The sequence below is a fragment of the Tenrec ecaudatus genome, chromosome 8 (assembly GCF_050624435.1).
Source record: "Tenrec ecaudatus isolate mTenEca1 chromosome 8, mTenEca1.hap1, whole genome shotgun sequence".
NCBI lineage: Eukaryota > Metazoa > Chordata > Mammalia > Afrosoricida > Tenrecidae > Tenrec > Tenrec ecaudatus.
Window position 1 is genome coordinate 41,853,826 of NC_134537.1, and position 21,160 is coordinate 41,874,985.

The following is a 21,160-nucleotide window of genomic DNA, read 5'->3' on the forward strand; positions in this document are numbered from 1 at the left end:
GACCAGGAGAGGGATTTACCCAAAGCTTGCGTCTCTCTGGGTGAGGAAATGGGCTGTCCTCAAAATGGGCTTAGTTTTTCTTTGCAGTTTTTTCAGCCTCACTTTGTCTCCCTTTCCCACTTGGCTTCTCTTTCCCTGTTTTTCTTCCACATTTTCCCCTCCTTTTTCCTCCTCTCCGCTCCCAAAATACCTTCCTCAGCTCTCCTTTCTCTTCCTCCCTTGTCCTCCCACGGACTGATTCAAATGGGAAGCAGTGTTTGATGGAGCTCTCCCCGGAGGATACGGTCTGATCTTGTTCAGAAGAGGAGGGGAGCCCAACATTTGAAATTCCTCAGGGACGGGGAAGAAACAGTCCTCTCCCTGCTCTGAGTTTCCTGACTTCTTTGACTCCGCCCAGATAGGTGGATTTCAGTGGAGAGTGGTCCTCCCTCACCCCTGACAGGTGAAGGGCAGGGGCTGGCCAACCTTAGACCTGACTGCGTGATTCTGATGGAGGAAGAGTGACTGGCCAGGGTGCTGGACCCGCAGTGGGGTGGTGTGCATTCCTTGGTTGGGGCTGGGGAGCCCTATAGGAAAGGGGGGCCATGGGACCCCATTCAGGATGGGAGGAAGGGAGTGTTGAGTGTTGGGGTGCTCTGCATCTGTGGCTCACAGGGAGCTCCTGGCCAGCGCTCTGAGAGGGAGGGATGCCTGCCTGCAGCGTGAACTCACCCCCGTGGGAGGCCCAGCCTCGCCTGCCTTGGCCCTGAGCAGCTAGGACTTCCAAGGGAGTGGAGGTGACACCCCAGGAGTGAGCTAACAGATCCTCCCTGGGCCCGGTTGGGCCTGTCCTCCCTCCCAGCACATGGAAAGCGCTCCCTGGCCACGTGGAGTGAGCAGCAGGCAGGGGAAGACAAAGGATGGCACTTCGGATCAGGCAGTTGGGGCACCTGGGTCCGGCAAAGGAGAGAGGTGCTGCTGTGGGTCTGTGATGGACACAAAATCGGGGCTCGCCTTCAAGTCACTCCCCTCTGGGTGGAATTGAGGCAGCCGTCTACAGACACAGAGCCCCCAAAAGGACAACCACAGACTGAGAGTGAGTGGTGCCAAGGGGGGATGTGGGGGGGACTAGCTGTCATCTTTGCTGTGAGCCACCTCTGACTCTGTGGCCTGAGGAGCCCCGTGGGGCGTGGAATTTGCCCCAGGTGGAGTTGGCAGGCAGATCTGGCGCGGTAGATGAAGTCCCAGAGTGTAAATGTGAAAGTTAAATGAGGTAAGCAGACCCCATAGAGGGCTTTTGTGAGCCTGTGGCAGAGTCTCCGGACTGCTCTCTGTCCTTCAGCCCCGACCCTTGTTGCTCCCTGGGGCCAGGGGCCTTGTATTCCTTGGAAGGCAGCCGAAATACAGCTCCCCAAACTGGGCGCCTGCAGAACCGAGAGGCCTTGTCTCACAAGGGGTACCCCTGTAGGCTCCAAGGGAGACGCTTCTGTGCCTTTCTCCTTTCTTCTCGTCCTGGTCAGCACCCCCAGTGGTCTTTGTCTCCTAGCTGCCCGTGTCTTCCTAGGACACTAGCAGCCATCCCCGTCCAGGAGGCCGCATGCTAACCGATTGCTTTGGCAAAGAGCCTGGGTCCGAACTAGCTCACACTTGAGAAGGGCAGTTAGAAGTCCAGTGCTCCAACTTGAGTCTTGCTAGCACACGACGCTGTCCAGGACCAGCAGGCACGTTCGTTTTCCAGACATTGTTCAGCAGAAATATGGAGCTGTCCGCTCCAGGTCCGCTGCAGCCCGACCCCAGCACACAGCTGCCCACGGCCCAGGCCAGCGCTAGACCACTGGGGAGCCCCCAGAATGAACGTCTCCCTGGGATTACAGTCGCTCTCGCTCAAGTTGCCAATGAATTTCTGGGTCTTCAGAGAGAGCTGGCAAATGGTGGTAATTGCAGGCCAGCTTAGAATGATATAGATATACATACACATAATATATATTATATACATACATATATATACTATACATAAACATCTATACACCTACACATGTCTATAAAGCATATACATACTGCAGTCTTAAACGCCATGGCTTTGGAGTCAGACAGCTGAGAAAAAAATCCAGTTTGGCTGTAACTTACTATATGTACTTGGCCTAGTTACTTAACGTCTCTGACCCGCTTTCCTCATTTATGGAAAAGGTAATCATGCTGCCCTTCCTGTGCTATCAGAGCATAAAGCAACATCATCTCTGTAAGAGGTCTAGCCCAAAGTGGATACTCATGACTAGCGTTATGAGTCTATATCTGGCAAGGTTGTAATGCTACAGGTCAGGGGTGGGGGAGACATGCTGACATTCAGCATTTCTAGAAAGCTCTCTGAGAGGGAGCCCATGCTGCCAGTCCATGGTCAGACTTGGCATAACAAGGGCAGTCCTTGGGTCACCTCAACGGGAGTGCAGCCTGAGCAGTGTGGTCCTCTCCTTTCTCTTTGCCCTCCTTCTCTACACCCTCTGGGCCCCCAGGCAGAGTGGGTGGTCCCCCACCTAGTGACTCTCTCCATGGTGGGCTGAGACTGGAATGCAGAGCAAGGAGGAGGCTCAGCTCACGCTCCTTGAACACCTTGTAGAAAGGCACCAGAGGTGGAGGAGATCCTGGCCAAGGAACGTCCTGGAGCAGGACTGTATCCATCAGCCCGGGAAGATGGCCCGTGGGCTCTCTGCCACCTCCTCTCAGAGCTAGACCCATGCTGAAGGCAGATGGGCAGCCCGGTGCAGCACATTCCTCCGCAGGCTGGCTCCCACTGGGGAGGTTCATATAAAGCTCTGCTCTCAAGCCCAGCATCCCAGTGACTGTGGACCATGTGCCGCAGGTCAGCTGGGACAGTAGCGCCCTGGGCTCCTTAGAAATGTTTGGTGTTTTGGGCCTGGTCGGTATTGAAAAACGGATAGGCAGTGCTCGCGGCAGCTCTGCCATACATCCGGCTGCACGCCCCCCCCCCCCCGAAGATGCTTCCGGAGAGTTATAGTTTGCACCCAAACTCCTGGGAGGGGCTGCTTTCTGCGCCAAGCCAGACCCCAGAGGAAGCATGGCCAGAGGGCTGGAGTTTCCAGTGTCCAGCTTCTAATTGAGATGGCGGCGTGTCTGCCCCTGACTTCCTGATTGGCTCTGGCTGGGAAGTGCCCTTTCTCTTCTATGTTGCCATCTGTAAAGCAGGGAGGAGCCCAGGCTCAAAACAGGGACCTGGGAGGTGACCCGAGGGGGAATGGTGGAAAGCTGGGTGGCTTATTATTAATGCTGCAGAGAGTTTGCCTGCCCTCTGAGTCTGAGAACTGGGGACCCCCCAGGAAACAAAGACAGCAGGGACCCTCTGCTCCCCTGTCTCACAGTCTAGAGCAGGGGTAGGGGACATGCGTCCTGAGGCCCGCAAAGTCATCCACGCCGGCTCCTGTCCCTCACCTCACCAGAGAGAAGTGGTCCCAGCCATCCCCTTAGGGGTGGGTTCATGAGATGCTTGAGCAGGATGGCCCACAAGTGATGTCACCAATTTCCAAATGACCCTTAGCCAAAAGCAAGACTCCCCACCTCTGGTCTCGAGCAAGACCGGGCAGATGTCCGGGTCATTTGTCACTACAGGGCCTGTGGCCGCCTCCTCTCTGCCAGGCCAGATTGGAGGGGGGCCCTGTCCCACTAGGCTCTGGTTCTGCCCCGGCTGTTGGCCGTGTGCTGTGGAGTTCGTCTTTTTCTCTCTGACCTTAGTTTTCAAAACGGTGTGAAGCTCAAGTTCCTCTGCTGTTAACGTGCTATGATCCTATGGTAGATACTTTTGCCAAGGGATTCTCGGTGCTTCCATTGGGTCTTGGTGGTGGTGGCAGCAGCGGTGTGTGTGTGTGTGTGTGTGTGTGTGTGTGTGTGTGTTTAACCTACACAGAGCAGCAGAACTTGGGGCAGGGAGTGTGAACATGGGCAGCAGGATGCTGGGCAGGAGAGTGGCACCGCTGACTGTCCCCAGCTGGGGGCCACTTGACCTCTCCAGCTGCCTGCCAGGAGAAGGTATCCTGGCAAGAGTGGGACAGAGTGACTCCCAGGTCAGAACTCTTGGCTGTCACAGGCGGCCAACGATGGTCAGGAACAGCTGATTTGGGGACCACATGTTAAACTTATTTTGGGGGTGTTGAGGGCTGGAATGTCAGGAGAGGAAGTGGCATGTCAGAGGCAGGGACAGTCAGAAGGAGTGAGAGGTGGCGGGGAGGAACTCACAGGCAGGGTGGAGACTTCCTGTCAAAACAGCTACTTATCCTGGCGGGACAGTGCCGCCCCACCCCCAGACCCACCCCCAGAAGATAAGAAGGCCGTTTCCTTTCTCAGGATTCCTTTGAGCTGAGAGCTGCTGGTGGGGCCTCTGTGGTTCGGGTAGGGGTGCACCCTCGCCCTGGCAGGGCCTTCATCTGACTAGCCCTCCCTCCAGGGCTCCCTGCAGCCTTGAGGGGCACTAGCTCTAGCAGTGCAGGCTCAGAGGGTGCGTCCAGTTACCTCTCTCTGCCTCCCTTCCCTTCCCTGAAAAAGTATGCCTACCTCGGCGGCTCTGGTGAGAATTTGATGCGCTGGTCCTCCATCAGGAAGCGCTTGGATCAGTGGGTGGCACAAGCCCTTGCTCAGAATGTGGCGGTCCCTGGCCTTATCCCATGATGCCTCTTGTTTCCCGGGGCCCAGAGGAGCCGGAGGACCCCTTAAGTTGGGCTCTTGTAGTGTTCGTGGGCGTGGGACAGTTCTTTCCCCTCTGGGCAAAAATTTCCTCTCCTCTGAACTTGCTGACCCCAAGGCCATGAAAAGCCGAGGTTCATGCAGCATGTAAACCCCGCCGTGTGAGCAGGCGGACTACGGCTAAGACTAGAAGCCATTCTTCATCCAGCCAAGGTCCAGCTTCCCTTCCATCAGTGAGGGAGCTTTTCCTGGGAAAGCTTTTCCTGTTCCTGGACGCTTCCAGCCGCCCCCTTCCAAGTCAGCGGGGCTGCCTGAAATCACCCCTCCACCCCACCCTGCCGGGGCAAAGGCAACATCCCTCGGGTTCCCCAGCCCGGGAGGATCTTCTGGCTTGTCTCCTGCTTACATGTTTTCCCACTGGGTGGAGGCTTCCCCAGGGACCGGCAGAGGCTCCAGGCTGTTCCTCCCCGGGCAGCCTGGGTGGGACTCCCTGCCCTTCAGGGCAGGTCCAGCCTCGTGGCACATTTCCCCTCTGGCCGCTGGGCATGCCCAGCCCTCGGTATTTTCTGTTGGGGTGGGGGGTGGGGGGAAGGGCCTGGGAGCTGGAAACCTTGCTCACATCCTCCCCTCCTTTTGAAGGATAAACGCCAGAGCTGAAGCCAAAGGGGAGTCTCTAGTCTGGGGAAGGTTCCAGAACTCTTGTGGGTAATGAAAACGGGGCCTTCAGGCAAGTGCCTTGAGACTCTCTTCCAAGCTCCTCTCCTCCTTTGCTCTAACCCTTCTCAGCCCATGACCACCACCACCTCCAACCCAAACCTCACCGCCACGGCGTCGATGCCGGCTCTAGCGCATCTATAGGACAGGGTAGAACGGCCTCTGTAAGTTTATGAGACTGTAACTGGCCACGGAGTAGAAAGCGTGGTCTTTCTCCACCCATGGAGCTGCGGGTGTTTCGAACTGCTGACCTTGCTGGTCACAGCTGCATGAGTAACCACTAAGCCACCAGGGCTCCTAGGCCATGGTCATATAGTAAAAACCAATACAGTTCAACTCAGTTCAATTAAAGCCTTTTATTGCGCACCTGTGGTGTAGGGGGGCCGTGACGAACGATTCCAGTGGGTTCTGACTCGGGCTCTGACTCGGATTGACCCGCAGCACAGCAGAACCCAACACTGCCCAGCCTGCCACCCTCACCATCGTGGACATATTTGAGTCCACTGTGACAGCCACTGTGTCAGTCTGTTTCCCAGGGGGCTTCCTCTTTTTCGCAGCCCTCTACTTTACCAAGCATGATGTCCTCTTCTAGGGAATGGTCCCTCCAGACCACATGACCCAAGCAAGTCAGAGAAAGTCTGGCCACCCCTGTTCTAAGGAACATTCTGGCTGTTCTTTTTGTAAGAGCAGTTTGTTCTTTCTCTAGCCAGCAGTTCAAAGTCTATTCAAAGTCCCGCCAAGCACAGCTCAAAGGCGTCCATGCTTCTCTTGTCTTCCGTACTCATTGTCCGCACTTCACGTGCAGATGACGTGACTGATACCATGCTTGGTCCTTGGAGTGACATCTTCGCTTCATGCAGTTGTGCCCAGTGCAGTAAGTCATTTGATTTCCTGAGGGCTGCTTCCACACATGTCGATTGTGGATCCAAGCAAAACAAAATTCTTAACAACTTCAACTTTAGTATTTTTTGTTTATGATGGTGCTGCTCATTGGTCTCGCTGTGACGATTTCTGTTTTCTTTATGTTAAGGTAGAATTCATACGGAAGGTTATAGTGCTTGAAGGCCTCTGTGTTCAGTAAGCAAGATCATGCCATCTATAAGGTCATTAATGAGCCTTCCTCTGATCCTGATGCCCCATCCTTCTAAACATAGCCCAACTTTTCCGATTATTTGTTGAGGGCCAAGCAAATCGGGACTTGGCGCTATCTAGATTCTGAACTGGGCCCTGTGCTCAGTTACAGTTCCAGGTTAGACCCTCCATGTCTGCTGAGCAACTGACTGGCACCTCTCAGCTCTGGTTTCCTCAGCTGAATTAGCCATGAGAAGTTTATTCTCTCATGTGTACTGTGCTGACCTTTCCAGAGTAAGAGAAGCGGGCAGCAGGGAGGTAGGGGCAGTACTGACATGTTCTAGAACAGCAGTTCTCAACCCGTGGATCGCAACCCCTTTGAGAGTCGAACAGCCCTTTCACAGGGGTCACCCGATTCAGAACAGTAGCAAAACGACAGTTATGAAGTAGCAACGGAAATCATTTTGTGGTAGGGGCTCCCCACAACATGAGGAGCTGTGTGAAAGGGCCGCAGCATGAGGAAGGTTGAGAACTGTTGTTCTAGAAGCTAGCTTGAAACTTGATACCTGCCATTGGAAATCAGTGAAGTACTTATTTGGTCAATATGTCTTGGGTCCCAAGAATGGACTTCTGGGTAGAGCAGCTTTCAGAATTAGAAGAGTTCTATAAAACCGTCTGGCTCCCTGGTACTCGTGTATGTAGATGAGGATGTCTTGCCTGGGAGCACAGGAGGAATGCTGACTCCCTGGGCCCCCTTCTGGGTGAGACTGAGTCTGGATTTGCATTTCAGAGCTCATGGGAAGGGGCTTTCCCAAACAGAGGGAAAAACCCACTGTGTTAGTCTGGGTGGACTAGAGAAACAAATTCATAGACACTCATGTGTGTAATAGAGAACTTATATATTGTATATTAATTGTATATTAAGAAAACATCCCAGGCAGTCCAGATCAAGTCCTTAAGTCTGATATTAGCCCATATGTCCGATACCAGTCTATAATTTCCTCTTGAGACACACACAGCCATGCAATAACACTGAATGCAGGAAGATCATAGGCCGGTGGGTGGACAGTCTTGTGGCGGTGGATGCATCTTAGCGCTAGCATGGGTCTTGACGTGGCTCCTCCAGTTCCAGGGCCCTGACACATCAGCGAAGCTCCATGTGTCTTGTCGTCAGGAAGACAAAGGAAGCAGAGCGCATCTGTGTGTTCTGGCCTCCAGTGAGCTATTTATCTGTCAGCCCTCCAAATGAGGTCATCAGGCTGTGACTTGACTGACAGGCTAGACTCCACCCCTCTGAGAGTTGACCGGAGATTACGTAACTGCCACACACCCACGGAGAAGAAAACATTCCCTTCGCTTGCCCAAGTGGGCCGGGGGCCTGCAGGGTGCATTGCACATTTTGTCCACTTAGACCATCCCAGCTGAATAGAGAGAGATGTCATGGTGGTGGTGGCTGGCTTTTGAAGAAGGACAGGGAAGGCCCTTGATCTTTTTCTTCGCCTTCTCACTGGCCCCTCCGGGTCAGGACATTTCAGATTTGTTGTCCCCTCTTTCCCGTCAGGCTGCAGGTCTCTGGCCCAATGAGGCAGTATCCCAGAGTAGCCAAGGAGATGGGCCCTGGGCAGATGGGCTGAACCGGCAAGTCCCTCAACATTCAGAAAGCTCATAGGAGGAACCCCACCAGAAAGCACAATGTCATTAGCAAAAGGCCATGAGCCCACAGTCCCCCCCCCTTCTGCTTGGGATGCCCACCCCCTCAGTGTGGCCTTCCCTTGTCTGGCCAGCCTCCCATGTCTCCCCCTTCCCAGAACCTGGACTTCTCCTTTCCCTTCCTTGAATAATCACTCTTCCTGTGATCTCCCAGACCCCACCCCTCCCTAAAGCTCTGTGGTGGGTCCCCTCCCTCCTCCCTCCCCCCTCCCCCCTCTTCCCTCCTCCCTCCCTTCCTCTCACTGGGCCCTTCCTCAGCTCTGCTGGCTCTTTCCATTCCTGGTTGCCCCAGCCTCTACCATTGTCCGTTCCCAGGAAAGGGCTGGTCTCCCTGGCACAGGGGCGGGGGTGGGGGCCTTGAGTCAAGAAGCAAGCCAGTGCCGGAAATACCCCGCCCCCACCCCCCAAGCCGTGTGCTCACAAAGAGGTGGCGGGGGTGGCAAGTGCCAATGTCATTTTTAGAAATTTAAAATTAGTCAATGGCCGCAACCAGACACCCACCGGCGGGGGCTGATCATTTCCCCACCGACCGCCTCTTCAAATTCCAGCTGGGAGCCCCCAAAGATGGGGGCGGTGGGGTGGGGGCACAGGTGCCAAGGGGGCGGCCCAGCAGCAGCCTCCTCAGGGGCCGTGGGTCCACCCAGGCCCATTCCACCGGTGCCCTTGGCCTGACTGGGGTGCAGCCCAGCTGCACCCTGAGCGCAGAGGACAGCGCCCGCCGCGGCCCACCTGCCCTGCGTGCCAGCTAGCTAGCTGCCAGCCCCAGCCCGGGGGGCTCAGGTGACTGGTTGTGTCTTGCCTTTCCTTTTTCTTTCTTTCTACTTGTAAGCCTCCCCCTGTTCTGTTTTGGGGCTTCCAGAAACCCGCGCCGCTCAAAGGGGACCCGAGTATTTGTGCTCCGCGGTTCCCGGAGCAGGTGTGCAGGTCAAACCCCAGCTCCCTTCAGTGCAGCAGCTGCAGCCGGCTTCGCACCCCTTCCAACGCCCCCTCCCCCAGCCCAGACCCTGGTTTACCAGCTGAGGAAGCGACAGGCCCCACTGAGGCAATAAGTGACTTTTAGAAATCCCAGGGGGACAGCTCCAGCAGTAATAACAGAGGGTCGGGGTGGCAGATGGAAACATTTGAATTCAGGCCCAACTGGGAAGCAGCCCAGCTCTGCGCTGAAGGGTGTGCCAGCCCACCAGCCACGCCTCTCAGGCTGGGGTACAGGGATGGGGGTATGCCTGCCTGCCTGCTCAGCCCAAAGGGAGTGAGGATGGCTGTGTGTGTATGTGTACTGGGGGACGGGGGTGGGATTACATGACCAGGGGACATGTTTCATGGAGTCTAAGCAGGGAGCACAGGGTCCTGGAACCTGGAGAGCTGGAGAAAGAGGTCTGGCTTCCCACAGGGACAACACGGGAGAGGCCGAAAGAGTGGAATTTCTTCTCCAGAAGCTCTGGCTGGCTGAGCTTGGTCAGGGAGCCTCACCTTACCAGCTTCAGTCTTCTCAGCTCCTGTCTCTCAGGGCGTTGCCAGGATCGAGGGAGCCGGTGTAGACTGGGGAGGAGACAGTGCTCGGTCTGGGGCCGCTCATCCAGATTTGCAGAGTCCCTGGGTGGTGCAAACAGTTAGGTGCTCAAACGACCTGCCAAAAGGTTAGCAATTTGAATCCACCCAAATGTGAGTTTGGAGAGTGGCTTCCCGCAGGCCCTGGCCTGCAGCCCCCTGTGGTTTTTAGTTCTGCTCTGCACACACAGGCTGCATTGAATCGAAAAGGACTCAAGGGCGAGTGAGGTCACAGAGGTTGCCTGCTATGTCCCTGGGGTCGCACAATCCCTGTCCCCATGGAGAGACAGGCTGTGGCCCAGAAGGGATTGCAGGAAGAAAACCGTACTCTTTAGTTTACTGTGAAGCCTGAGGGAGGGCATGCTGGCAGTCAGAGCTTGGCATGCGGTGGAGGCATGCAGGGCTGGGCAGAACAGAACCTTGTCAGATCCAGAAGTAGGTCTCAGGGTAAGGGCTCAGGTGTACAAGATATCCGAACATACCTTGAGTCGAGACCCGCTATGAGAGGGCACGGCCAGTAGTCTCTCCCTTAGCCCTGTGCCCTAAATATGACCCGCTGACCTCATACAGTGATACAACTAGTCCAAGCCAATCAACGATTGGCGTAAGACTGAAAGCCGCCTGGGCCGCCAGGTTTGGGGTCTGTGACAAAGATTGGCGCTCACAAGGAGGGTGAGGACTGTTAGAACCGCTGTGAGCAGAAGGCCCACAAGGGCAGAGCTGAGGAAAGGAGGCCGTGACCACTGTGCAAGCCTCCAAGGCCCATGCGACACAGGGGGGCCCGGGGACCCAGTGCCTTGCCTGAGTAGCCCTGGTTGAAAAGTTAGAAAATTCCCTTGCTGGGCCCTGCAGTGCCGTTTAAGCGATATCACTCCAGGCTCGTCCCTTGAGGCTTGAGTCAGGGCCGGGAGACTAGGCGCCATGGGGGCACAGCTGAGTGGTCTCTGCCGTACCCAGCAACGGAGGTGGGCAGATCTGCCCTCCTCTGGCTTCTCAACTGTCCTGAGACCAGGCTCAGACAGGCCTCCGCGGTCCGTCCCTCTTTCACTTGTCTGACACCAGCCATGCCTCCCGCGCCACCACGCTGCGTTGGGGAGTTTGTTGTCATGGACACACAGACTCACAGACAGCACTCACCATTCAGGGGGTTTCTTAGGGAGGTCAGCACGTTTCCACCCGTCAGGATCAGCCAGCAGGAAGGACACGGTCATTGGTCTCCTCAGCCAGCAGCCAAGTCTCTCCCTGCCACACGTTAGCTTCTACGCCACGTTAGCCAAGTCCCTTTCCAGTGCTCCGCCTTTCAGCCATGGGGCTGTCCCTTGGCCTTTACCTCTGTGGGCCAAGAAGCCAGCTCCCTGCCACTGTCACAGAGTTCTATAGTCCCAGGCCGGAGGAGGAGAAGGCTCCCGCAGTCTCGTGGCCCTGCTGAGTTTCCGTGCCATGGTCTGATGCCTCTGGTCTTGGTGGTCTGTTCCAACACTTCAGATCAGAGGTCTTGAACACGCTCTTCTGTGGTCCTTGGGATTTCTCTCTTCTCTTCAGAGAGAGCTCCTCCGTATAGCCAGGAGAGTGGCAACGGAAACGGACCACCGCATCCTGTGTGCATAGCGGGAGTTATGGAGACTTCACTTCACTGCCGACTCACAGGGACCCTACAGGACACTGCGGCAGTGAGCTGCTGAGACTGTAACCACTAGGCCACCAGGGCTCTCACTAGAGACTTGGGAGGAAGAGCTATAGTAAGAAATTTCACGTCCCTGCCCCCTTCCCATCTCGCTCTCTTTTTTCTTTAAAAAAATTTTTTTTTCTCTTTTTTCTTTAGTGCTGTTTCTTTCCCAGTATGATTGTTTTTCTTCGTACCCAACATGATCTCTCTTCTTTTATTGTCCTTGTGCTTTTATAAATCCCCTCAAAGCGTTTTGGGATGCAGATAGAGTGAAAATGAAAAAAGGAGGAAACAAGGAGGGAAAGAAAGAAAGAGAGAGAGAGAGAGAGAGAGAGAGAGAGAGAGAGAGAGAGAGAGAGAGAGAAGAAAACATACTTGTATATAGAAAAATTGCCTAGAGAAGGTGGGCTTTCAGTTATGGGATGTTTTGTTCATTTCCCTAAAAGAGACATATTTTTATAAATAGATTTATGCTTACTAAAGAAAATGAAATTTGCTAAAAGATAGAAAGAGATTGCCCATAATTGTATTATACAGACAACTATAGCTAATATTTTGGAATATATCATTCTTTTTCTTTTAGTACAAATTATTTTTGTACGTGTCTACTATAAATGGTATAAGTATACCATAAATGGTATATGTACACTATAAATGGTATATGGTTTTCTTAACACTGTATCATCTATAGCAAGAGCAGTTCTCTATGATTCTGCCAATTCTTTATAAACACTCAGGATGCATCCAACCCTTTTAGACAACACCCCCAGCTTTACGCGGTTGTAGATAAAGCACCGAGGGCCATCTTTGTCTGTAAAGTTTTTCTCAAGGTCATTTCCTTGAGAAAGATTCAGAACTAAGCTTGGGAGGAGAGGGACAGGGTCTGTGGTGGCACCTGGGTGTGTTCAGTTTGCTTAAGCGGGCATGGGAGAGACACCCCGTACCTGCTTGGAAAGCAGATGAATAATTTTCTCAGTCTCTGCGTGGCCTCGGTGGCATGGGCTTCCAGCGACTTATCCGTTGTTAAAGGCCATCAAGGAGGTTCCAACTAATAGTGACCCTGTGCACCACAGCGCCAAACAGTGCCATTCGCACCGGCATTGCCATGTGTGAGGTCGCTGACACAGCAGCTTCTGTGTCCCTCCCTCTCTCCTCTACCGGGCAGCATGTCCGTCTGCAGGAACTGTCAAGTGCACCCGACGAAGACTCGGCGTCCTCGATTTGAAGTTAGACCATTTTAGTTGTACTTCTTCCCAAACAGCTTTGTTCATTCTCCCGGCAAGCTACAGTTTAGCACATATTCTTGGGCAGCGCTGTAATTCAAGGGATCAGCTCTTCCTTAGTCATTGCTCAGCCCTCACCTGCGTAGAGGGTGATTGACAGTGCATGGCTCCAATCAAGCACTTAGTCTTCAACTAAGCGACGTCTTTGCTTTTGAACTCTTCAAGCGGGCTTCTGCAGCAGATGTGCCCAATACAGTATGCTTCGTTTCTTGACTGCTGCTGACTCGAGAGTGACTCATCTATTGGCCCTGAAATTCCCTCTGAACCTCCAGGTTGACCAGGGGCAAAGGCTTTCTGTCCGTTTGGTCGCCCCAGGGCTGCCTCTGGGCCTGCTGATATTAATGGAGCCTGATGAGGTGTTTATGTCCTACCCTGCCTGGCCTGCCCAGTTGCGCCCAGCCTCTGCACAGATGTGCTCTCAGACGTGTACTTCATCCAGCTTGGCTGAGGCCAGTTCCAAGGCAGGCAGGGCTGGGCTTCTGCTCAGTCAGGCTGGCCAGTGGGGTCAGCCAGTGGAGAAGTCCTATTGCCTTTTTGTGAAGGAGAGGAGGACCATCTGTAAAAGAGGTCAAGCCTTTCAAAACGTTTGCACAGTACTTAGGATTTAATGTCCTGGGACAGATTTTGTGTTCTGGCAAAAGAAAGAAATGGACAGTGATTTTACGTCCTGACTTGACTCCCAACAGTCCCTTGTGCCTCACCGAGCTTGAATTTATTATTATTATTTTTTGGAAAAATACTTTTCCTCTGAAGTGATGAACCTTGGAAGCGGCGGTGATCAGGTGTTTTGGCTATCTCGCCAGACTTCTCAGAGCAGGCGTTCTCTTATGGGGATGGAAGCTCGGGTTGAAGTTCAGTTCTGAGGTGGGTGGAGGACACACCCGAGGGGCAGCTGTTGGGTGATGGCTGACACCCAACTTATCTGATGGCAGGACTGGCTTCGTTGGGACTGTGGTCAATAGGAACAAGCCAGCTCATTTTCAGAGATGAGCATCGGCAGGAGATCCTGACCATCCTGGCTTCCCTGAACCCAAGAACGATGGTCTTGTTCTTTGCAACCTCATAGCCCATTTGCATGTTTACCAATGCCATTTAAGAAACAAACGACCTTGTGGGGTTGGACTCACTTGGAAAAATCTTGTCAAACCCCATGGGCAAAGTGTTTTCAATGCTTTGAAGTAATCAGAACCAAGAGAGACCTGCTACGAAGTAGTAGTCTGGGAACAAGGCAATCTGAAAACATGGCAGCTGAACATATCCATAGAGCTGAGTGAGTCAAGAGGAGGATTACAGTCAGCGTGATCCATGTTTGCAACCTGCCTACTATGTGTCGCAGGTAGTGCTTGACTCTGGAGGACACACAGAGCTGTGTAAGACTGGCTCTCTTGCCTGGAGTTGTTAGGGAAATACACAACATGACTAATCGTAGTAGCAACAGGAATAGATCTGATCAGGGAGATGAATGAAGACAGTTGAGCTGGCATTGAAGAGTGAGTACAATCTGGGTGCTTAGAGGTGTGGGAGAACGATCTAGAAGGCGAGAGTCTGATCAACGAGATGGAGATCAGTGGTGCTCCTGGGGAGAGTAGCTCTTGTGACTGCCAGGGAAAGCAAAGGCAAAGGCTGATTTGGAAATGATACGTTGTTCTCAGGTTGTGGAGGGTTTTGCTATTTATTCATCTTAAGGAGTTTGGACTTCATTTTGCTCATAACTGGGGCCCATGAAAGTACCCTTCAAACATTGATTACATTTAAAAATCTTAAATAATCACACAGGTATATAAAGTTAAGTCAAGACAGTATTGCTGCAGAATCATAGAAGCTTTTATTAAATAAAAATATGAAAACGTGAAGCTATTGTTTCTTGACATACCCCACACATTGGTCTATGCCCTGCTGTGGTTGGCGTTTTCATTTCTTTGACCCTCCCCCAAAGTCACACTAGGTCAGAGTTGTGGTTTGGGCATCCTTGAGAGAGAGAGAGAGACTCAAATAGTTTTCAGTCTTCTTTGAGTTTGGGGAACAAAAACAAGTCTCAAACAGCTTGCCAAACAAGGATTCTTCAAATGATGCTACAGGAACAAGTTCTAGTTCAAGGGTGGATGGAAGAGCTTGCTGTATTGCTCCACATTTGGTTGCTGCTATTTATATTCCTCCACGTCACCAACTTGCTGACAGGTATCTGGGACACTTCTGCTTCCCGGTCAACACAGAGCCAGAGGCCTTGGGCACTACCAACTAATGTATCTGTTTTCTTCTGGCTTTTCCCCGGACTAGATCTACTGCCTCACCTTGATTTATAAGCAAAACCTGGAAAAACCTACAAAATTTAGTGATTTGTGGTGGCGTATCTAGGAATAATATGGGACACATTACTGGTATTTTTGGTAAAGAAAATGAATTTTGTACAGTTTATTTCAATCTAAATAAAATGGGAATTTTGTTTATTTAAAACAAAAATGAAAAGTCAGAAACAGCAAGGTCGGGATGGCAGTGTGGATAAGATAAGGTTTCCCAAGAAAATCCTTGTCACACCGCCCTCCCAAGAAAGAACAAGTGCATTCTCATAATGGACAAAGAACTTGTTGTCACAACTTTCCTGGCCTTTTTCTCACCAATGTAGTTTTCCAGTTTTTAAGAACGTCTCCCTAAAAAAGCCCTTGTGATTGTCAAGTGGCCTCTGAGAAGACCCATCACGGTGACTTCTGTGGTGTTCACACCCCAGGTTGTCATAGCCTTCTGAGCTGACCTCTGTGCCCTGAATTGCACTGGCCCAGCAGATGGCCTGGGAAGGCACTGCTTCGACTGGAGGGTGTGGGGGGTTCATGGCGCCCTAACAAGACTAAGATAAGTGTATTCCTAAGAAGACCTGTCTGTAGCCATCCACTGATCTCAGAGATAGGCTTCAACACTGGACAACAGCACAAACCAGCCAAGCAACCCAGAAGACTGTACAGGGATGAGCTAGACCATGCCCCAGGAGCAGTACTTTTTTACTTTCCCTAGAAACACGTGTTCATTGAAAGAGATTTGAAGTATATCAAATTACGAATTAAAACTGACTGGATGGAAACTCATAAAAACATCTATAACAGCAGTTCTCAACCTGTGGGTCACGACCCCTTTGGGGGGGTCGAATGACCTTTTCACAGGGACCACCTAAGACTATGGGAAAACATGTCTTTCCCATGGTCTTAGGAACTGAGACACCACTCCTCTATCGTCTCCAAGCAGGTCCGCCCACAGCAGATATGCCCACACCTGGCGTGAAGACTGTTCCCCATGCTACAACCAGGCTTCAGGACAAGATTTCATTTATTTGTCATTAGAAATAGATATTTCACAATATAGAATTACATATTGCTTTTGTGATGACTCACCATACTTTAATGATGTTCAATTTGTAACAATGAAAATACATCGTGCATGTCAGATACGTACATGACAATTCATAACAGTACCAAGTGACAGATACGGAGTAACAACCACATGAGGGACTGTATGAAAGGGTCGCGTCATGAGGAAGGTTGAGAACCACTGATCTATAGGAGCCTAGGGGACACATATGGTTAATGTGCTTGGCTCCTATGAAAGGCTGGTGGCTCAGGTGCCCTTAGAAAGAAAGGCCTGGGGGTCTCCTTCCAAAAATTGGCCATGGAAAACCCTGCAGCACACATTTCTACCCCATAGGACTCAGTAGCAGCTCACGCTGCCTTCAAGTCTATACAGCAAAAAATGAAAATGCCCCCCTTCTCCGAGGTAGCCACCATTAACCCCCATGACACGATCCATAGACTTATGTCTCCAGAAGGCGCCCTGGCACGGCCGTGGGCTGTGCATTGGCTTGCTAATCCTAAGGGCGTTCCTTTGAAACCACCAGTCACGTCACGGAAGAAAGATGCGGCTTTCTGCTCCCCTGAAGATTTGCAGCCTTGGAAGCCCACAGGGACGGGTCCCCTCTGTCCTGTCCCTGTGACTTTGTTCTGCTCTCTACAGAGATAAAGAGAGAGACGCACAAAGCCCTGGACGTGTGGAGGAAGCTAACTGTCCGGCTGCCTCTCTTCTCTCACCACCCCCTCCCCTCCTTTGCTGTCCATTGCTACACACATAGGGCTTTAATGGAAGGAAGCCGGCGCTCTCTCTCGTCCCAGGACTCCAGCTCTGCTTTGTATGATTTCAGAGCACGGCTTCATTGGGTATTCACCAGGGGTGCTGCGGAACAATGCCCTGCCAGATTACAGCCCCGGGGAGTCCTTCTTCACCGTCTTCGGAGTGTTCTTCCCAGCTGCCACAGGTACTGTGATCTGGGGGTGTGATTTTTCTGTACACTCACCTTGGGGGACAAATGCTCAGTTCCCCAAACTCAGCATCAGGCTTGGCCTGCCTGTGCTTCTAGCGTGGGAGTCCTGGACTCTGGGAGATGCCTTCGTTTTCTTTTCTTTATTTAAGTCATTTTATTGGGGGCTCATACAATTCTTATCACAGTCCATACATCCATTGTGTCAAGAACATCTGTACATTTGTTGCCATCATCATTCTCAAAACATTTGCTTTCTACTTGAGCCCTTGATATCAGCTCCTCATTTTCCCCTCCTTCCCCCTTCCCCTCCCTCATGAACCCTTCATAGTGCACAGATTATTATTTTTTGTCATATGTTACACTGTCCAACGTCTCCCCCCGCCCTCTTCTCTGCTGTCCCTCCCCAAGGGAGGAGGCTATACGTAGATTCTTGTAATCAGTTCCCCCTTTCTACCCCACATTCCCTCCACCCTCCAGGCATCGCCACTCTCACCACTGGTCCTGAAGGAGTCATCTGTCCTGGATTCCCTGCGTTTCCAGTTGCTATCTGTACCAATGTATATCCTCTGCTCTAGCCAGATTTGTAAGGTAGAATTGGGATCATGATAGTGGGGGTGGGGGGCGGGGAGGAAGCATCTAAGAACTAGAGAAAAGTTATATATTTCATCGTTGCTAACCCTGCACCCTGACTGGCTCATCTCCTCCCCACAACCCTTTAGCAAGGGGGTGTCCGGTTGCCTACTGATGGATTTTGAGTCTCCACTCTGAACTCACCCTCATTCACAACGATATGATTTTTTTGTTCTTTGATGCTTGATACCTGATCCCTTCGACAGTTTATGGTCACACAGGCTGGCGTGCTTCTTCCATGTGGGCTTTGTTGCTTCTGAGCTAGAGGGCCACTTGTTTATCTTTAAGCCTTTAAGACCCCAGACACTATATCTTTTGATAGCCAGGCACCATCAGCTTTCTTCACCACATTTGCTTATGCACACGTTTTGGCCTTCGTTTTCACTAAGAATCTATTCATTATTAATTTAACACTGCTTCCTTGTCATTTCTAAAGTCCCCACCGTTTAATTCCTTCTATGCTTCCACCATTTGCCATGTTTGTAGGAGGCATAGATTTCTTGTCAGGTGAAACAGGATAAATTCCTCATCGGGACGAGCTAACTTCTTCACACCTGGGATGAATGCATGTCTGGCTTTGACACTTCACTTTCCCTTGCCCCGTCTTCTACTCGGGGAGAAGCATCCATTTTCTAATCTCTTTCTTTCCCTGGTCCCCAATGCCTACTTAAAGGAAAAAAAGTTGGTGCACCATTTTCTTACTTAACATCATATCCTATAGGAGAAGACTTTAATAAGGTCATTGAAAAATGGACTGCACACTAATGGAATTTTTCCAGGCACTTTGAAACCTCCTCATACAACATGAACAACTTTCTACAATAACACAAACTCTGTAAGCATTTGATACTGAGAAACATAAGTTGTTAAGCAACAAAGCATACATGGACTCTCCTGTGGTCTTCAGGGCGGGGGAAGCTGGGAGCAATGACGGAATGCCCTAAGCCTGCTTTTCCCACTTAAATTTTTTTTTTTTTTAATCTTATAGTGGCTTTCAAGGAGCCTGAGGTCCCCAGAGAGCTCTTGCCTCGTGCTTGGGTCCTTGGTCTAGAAGACAGGGAGCTAACATGCCGACCAAATGATCTATAGGAAGAAACCATTAGCACGGGGTCGGGCTTGTCCCAGGGCAGACTAAGAAGAGCCAGTCACGGTTGAGCCAGGGTGAACTGGCGTCTGCCGGTCTTGCTGCTTGTCTTCTCTTGTCTTCCTACAGGTGAACGTTTCCTTACCCATCCTCCTCTCTATTAACACGAAGGGAGCGCACATGAGGAGGAGAAACCTCTAAGCCAGCACTTTGGCTTCTTTGGTTTACTTTTGGGCAAAGGTTTTCTGGGAGGAGAGGCTGAGCCCTCTCCACAGCATTGCGTGTGTGGACGAGACGCCAGGCAACATGTTGCTTAACCGCACCTTCTGAACCTGTTTGTTTTCAATCCCCTTCTCTCTGGTTCATCATGTCGCATCATTTCTATTGGTCTGTTTTCGATTCACTGACTTGGTTTTCCTTTCCTGTCTGCTAAGTCCACCCAGTTTAGGTTTGTTTCAGATAGTTTCGTTTTCACTTCTAAAACGTCCTGTTGATTCGCTTTTGTAGTTTCAATGTTTCTTGTTGTGGCTTCTTATTTGACGCTTCATCATGAACTTCAAAAAGTGTGTGGAAAATGGAGCTAAAAGAGAGTGGAGTTTTTCCATGACTTTTTGAAGCCTCCTTATATGTCCCATAGTATTCTTTCTTTCTTTCTTTCTAAAGATCATTTTATTGGGGCTCTTACAGCTCTTCAACAGGTCCATCCATCCATTGTGTCAAGCACATCTGTACACAGGTTGCCACCATCATTGTCCCCGTGGTGCTCTTGAGCATAGTTGCGATAGTTGCTCAAACACCTTTCTTTGCTAATTACAGTATTTTTGTTTGTCATCTCATGCTTGGACCTAACCGGTGGCCTTTTCTTTGTGAATTCTCATACTCTTTTCCTGTGTCTAATATTTCTGGAATGAACCTTGGACATTAGTGAATACTGTATGGTAGCTAATTTGCCAAAGAATCTTATTCTATTTATTTTTGATTTGCTTTTAGCAAGCAGTTAACTGGGTTGGACTGAATTCCCAAGAATCTCTGCTCACTTTTTTTGGCCTTAGCAATGCAATTTGCAATTTTCCTCATACAAGTGTATTTCAGGAATCTACCAGACATTTGGACAGAGTTTAGACACGTAAGTTGGAATGCTCTTTTTCCCAGAGTTCCTCCTCTACTTTATAGCTGCCGTAGAATTACTGTTCTTTGACATTTTTAGTCAGTACATGGCAGGTTTCTCTCCGAGTTTGGGCCTCCCTGCATGGAACAACTTGGCAATGAGGCAAAAAGCTGTGAAAAATGGAATGAAACCTGTGTTATTCCGAGTAGACTAGAGAAACAAATCCAGGGAGACGCATATGTGTGTAAGAAAGAGCTTTATCTACAAGAGCAATTGAATATTGAGAAAACATCCCATCCCAGTCCAGATCAAGTCCATCAGTCCCATATTATCCCATGTGTCCGGTACCAGTCTTTAAATTCCTCTTCCGACTCGCGTCACGCAGCTGAATGATCGCAGGCCAGTCGGTGAAAAATTTTGTGGATCCAGAGGTGGTGGAAGCAGCTCAGCACTGGTGTGGGTCTCCTCATGGCTCCTCCAGCTCCAGGGCACTGGCTCCATCAGCGTAGCTCCATGTGTCTTCTCAACAGCAATGTCCCACAGAGAGAGCATGTCTGGCCTCCAGTGAGCTATTTATCTTTTGTAGCGCCTCCAAATTAGGTCATCAAACTGTGACCCGGTTGACAGGCTCAGTTCCACCACATCACTCTTAATAGTCTCAAGTTGATACCAGATTATGTAACTACCACAAAACTAAAATAAAAAAGCCCCAGGGAACTCACTCAGCCAGTTCCTTTCTTCCAAGTGTAGACCCCTTTCCGGCTTATGCCTGATTATAGTCATTCAGACAGGTGTTTGGATATTTTTCAGAGCTCATACTTGTTATATGTGGGACGATTAGCTCAAAGGAGCAACTCTGCCATTACACAGTCGAAACTCCCTCTTAATCATTGAAGGTTTCCTGGATTTAGTGTTTTGGTTTTCTGCAATTTGGGGAATTAGAATTTATAGTAGAGCAATGAAACAGAGCAGAATCCAGAAAAAGACCCTGACATAGATACTTGACTGAATCTTGTAAAAAGGTACAAAGAAAGGGATCATCTTCTCAGGCAGCAAAGCTGGGAAAATAGGAAAACCAAAAACAAGAACTTTGATTCCTACTTCCTGCCACATACAGATATTAACGCAAAATGGATAATGGACCTAAATACAAACCAAAATTACGAGTGCCTTGAAGAAACCATAGGGGGAAAATCCTTGGGACTGAAAGTTTCTTAGACATAATACCTAAAGCATGATATGTACAAGAAAAGAAAGGACAAATTGGACTTCGCTAAAATCAAGAACTTCTGCTCTTTGAAAGACACTATTTTTTGGTTTTTGTTTTAAATCATTTTATTGGGGGCTCGTACAGTTCTTATCACAATCCATCCATCCA

At 50.7% G+C, this 21,160-nt stretch overlaps 1 protein-coding gene across 1 annotated transcript in view; it reads left to right on the forward strand.

Moving 5' to 3' along the window:
- The window catches only part of SLC12A8 (solute carrier family 12 member 8), a 160,961-nt gene that overhangs the window by 61,873 nt on the left and 77,928 nt on the right, over positions 1-21,160 (forward strand). The window contains exon 5 of the mRNA XM_075557165.1: positions 16,841-16,954. Within this exon, the coding sequence (XP_075413280.1) occupies positions 16,841-16,954 (114 nt within the window). The remainder of the gene's footprint in view (positions 1-16,840; positions 16,955-21,160) is intronic.